The 3,055-nt window shown below is 41.3% G+C and overlaps 1 protein-coding gene across 1 annotated transcript; it reads right to left on the reverse strand.

Moving 5' to 3' along the window:
* Positions 1 to 317: 317 nt before the first annotated feature.
* Positions 318 to 1,265, reverse strand: LOC138259725 (olfactory receptor 6B1-like). The gene has a single exon (XM_069207619.1). It carries the CDS (start codon positions 1,263 to 1,265, stop codon positions 318 to 320), a length of 948 nt encoding a protein of 315 aa, XP_069063720.1.
* Positions 1,266 to 3,055: the final 1,790 nt, after the last annotated feature.

The raw sequence follows: 3,055 nt of genomic DNA on the forward strand, positions 1-3,055 counted from the left end.
GGCTTAGGTAATATTCCACTTTTTGATGCAAGTAGATCCACTTACAAGAGCGGTTGTATAAGGTCAGATGTAAATAAGCTTGTACTAGTCATTCCTGCAGCCGCTCTGATGGCCTTATGTATATTTGTTTTACTGATACCATAGGCAGCAACTATTATAACCTTTGAGTGCCCAGGTCTTAATGCCGGTTTTTATTTTGTCTGCCTATATAATAAATAAAATAATAATAAAATAAAGATGAGTTGCAGTACACAATATAAGGAAAATTAGTAAACCTCTGCAGCTAGCTGTAGGTGAAATAAGAAACATGCAGGTGTCTACTCAGTCTTTGGGATTAGCTGCTTATGGGACACAAGTCTCAGTAGGGCCTCTTTTACTTCCTTGTTCCTTAGAGTGTAGATTAGTGGGTTCAGCAGAGGTGTGAGTACAGTATATACCATAGACACCAGCTTGTTAGAGCTGAAAGAGTCAATTCTCCGTGGCCGGGCATATATAAATAGTGTGGTTCCATAAAATATTACAACAACTGTGAGGTGAGAGGCACAGGTTGAGAAGGCTTTGTGGCGCCCACTGGCAGTAGGCATTCGCAGTATAGTGACCACAATGCAAGCATAAGACACAATGGTGACAAAGAGTGGAACCAACAGAATAAAAAGTGCAAGGACGAAATCTACCAGTTCAGCCAGTGACATATCCGTGCAAGACAGATTCAACAAAGGGGAGATATCACAGAAAAAATGGTTGATGACATTGGAGCGGCAGAAGATCAGTCTAGAAATGTAGTAGACCTTCACCATGGAGATCAGAAAGCCACTTATCCAGGATCCAGCTGCCAGCTGCAAGCACAGTCTCTCACTCATGATGGTGCTGTAATGGAGAGGCTTACAAATGGCTACAAACCGGTCCAAAGCCATGGATGCCAAGAGGACACACTCAGTACAAACCAGTGCAATAAAGAAATAGAGCTGGGTCATGCATCCGATGATGGAAATTCTCTTGTTCTCCACAAGGAGCATGGCAAGCAGCTTAGGTACAGTTACACTGATGTACCACATCTCCAGAAAAGCGAGGTGGCTCAGGAAGTAGTACATTGCCTTATGGAGCTTTTCATCCACTCTGATCACAGTCATAATGAGAACATTTTCTACTATTGTCAGCATGTAAGCAAAAAGGAAGATCATAAACAGAAGAATCTCCAGTTCCCTACCGAAAGGAAAGCCCAACAAAACAAATTCTTTTATACTGGTTTGGTTGCCCTCCTGCATCTCAAAGATATTTATCAGACTATAAAGTAAAACAAGAAAATTAGAAAAGTTAAAGAAAGGTTTGGAACATAGAAATAGTATGTTGCACTGGACAGCCAAATCATAAAAATGTAAGTGAATTTAATGTGCAGATTGCATATTAAGATCAATCATCTACATCTGCCACTTTAGACTTTTTCTAAGCAGTACAAATCATTACATTTATAAAAGGCACAGGGCTTGCATAATGTGGCAGCTACCACACCTTTGTTCCTTACCTGTAAACTGATACCCCACAATCAATATCACATATGATTCCCGGACCAAACTGATTCCTCCCATGGATTGTTCTCCTGAAGTGATGCCACCCTCGTCCCCTGATCCAGAAGGGATATCACCCACTGACCCTGATCTGTTAAGCCTCCAGGGATCATAGTACATTGACCCGTCAACTTATTCCACCATGCAATGCACAAGGAGTGATAGCATAGGTGACCTCAACATCTGTGTTCCAAAACTCATACCACACTCATCTTTCAACTCTTTCTACCATGCAATGTTCAGAAAGCAATGCAGCGAAAATTGTCAATGATATCTGGGTTGATAAAGAATAAACAAACAAAAAGGTGGCAGGAGGAATGTTTGCAAAAATAGTCTAACCACTGGCAATTGCTCTCAGTAGTTCTCAACCCTATTGTTCCGTGGCCACTGTACCACTCTAGACAAAGGTCTGACTTATTCAAATTGGTAAGGACTTTATATCTCAAGGGAAGGGTCCAAACCAAACTGCCAGGTGTGGCCCCCTCCAGAAAGGAACACCAGCACCTGTTTTCAATCTTATTAGGCCTTGAAATTGATGTATACTTTGGATCCTGGGGTACTCCCACTGCTCTTATGTCCCTGTTTTTGGGAGCCCCTTCAGGCACTTTCTAATTCATACTGTTCATATCATGCATTAGGTTGCATCCTGCTGGATTCTGTGTGCATACACAGCAAAGTTGGTGCTGCTCTGCAGAAACGAAAGCAGCATGCAGTGTTACTGCATTGATTGATTTTTTTTTTATCAGCAGGACTTCTAGGGCTCAAGTAGGTGCCCATACTACTAATTTCAGGAGTGGATGGGGATCACATGCTGGATGAGTGCAGGGAGGCAACAAGATAAAGAGGGGCTTTTAAAAAATTTATATTACTGAATCCAAGCCTGCAGCACCTTTCAGGCAGGCAACAATGTATGGAAAACAAAAAAGGGTGTAATTATCATGGGCAGTTATAGGCAGCCCTTAAGCTGAAGCAAAATAAGGGGACATACATTGTAGAGAGTCCTCCATTCAACCCTTAATCTGCTAATACTAATATATATTTTTTTTTTAAAAGAGTACAGGCATAGTAACTTTGTTCTTTGATCGATCTTGGTTACTACTTTGTCCTCCATGATTTGTTATTGAGCACGACGAAACGTGCATGCCTATTTAATTAACTCTTTGGTCACTGGAGCATGGCTTTGCACTGATGGAGATGGCTGTGCATTGCTGAAGCATTTTGCCTTGACAGCCATGATATCCATTTCAGGAGCTTCTGAGGTAACTTCAGAAAAAAGTGTGCAGCGAATCACGCATTTCTTCTGAAGATAAATACAAGGAATTAAGCTGTGATTTAAGGTGCATGTTAGAAAGTGGATTATTGGTAAGGGTAGGTAAGTACCTACACTTAGCAATAGGCCACTAACCTCCACTTAGGTCTCAATAAATGAAACCTAGCTCAACCCTTGGTAGCTTGGAAACTAGTGACAAGGCTTAACTTAGAAGACAAGT

Source organism: Pleurodeles waltl, chromosome 9 (assembly GCF_031143425.1).
Source record: "Pleurodeles waltl isolate 20211129_DDA chromosome 9, aPleWal1.hap1.20221129, whole genome shotgun sequence".
Taxonomy (NCBI): domain Eukaryota; kingdom Metazoa; phylum Chordata; class Amphibia; order Caudata; family Salamandridae; genus Pleurodeles; species Pleurodeles waltl.

Excerpts from the sequence above, each read along its gene's own strand:
- LOC138259725 (XM_069207619.1), bottom strand. The coding sequence starts at position 1,265 with ATGCAGGAGGGCAACCAAACCAGTATAAAAGAATTTGTTTTGTTGGGC.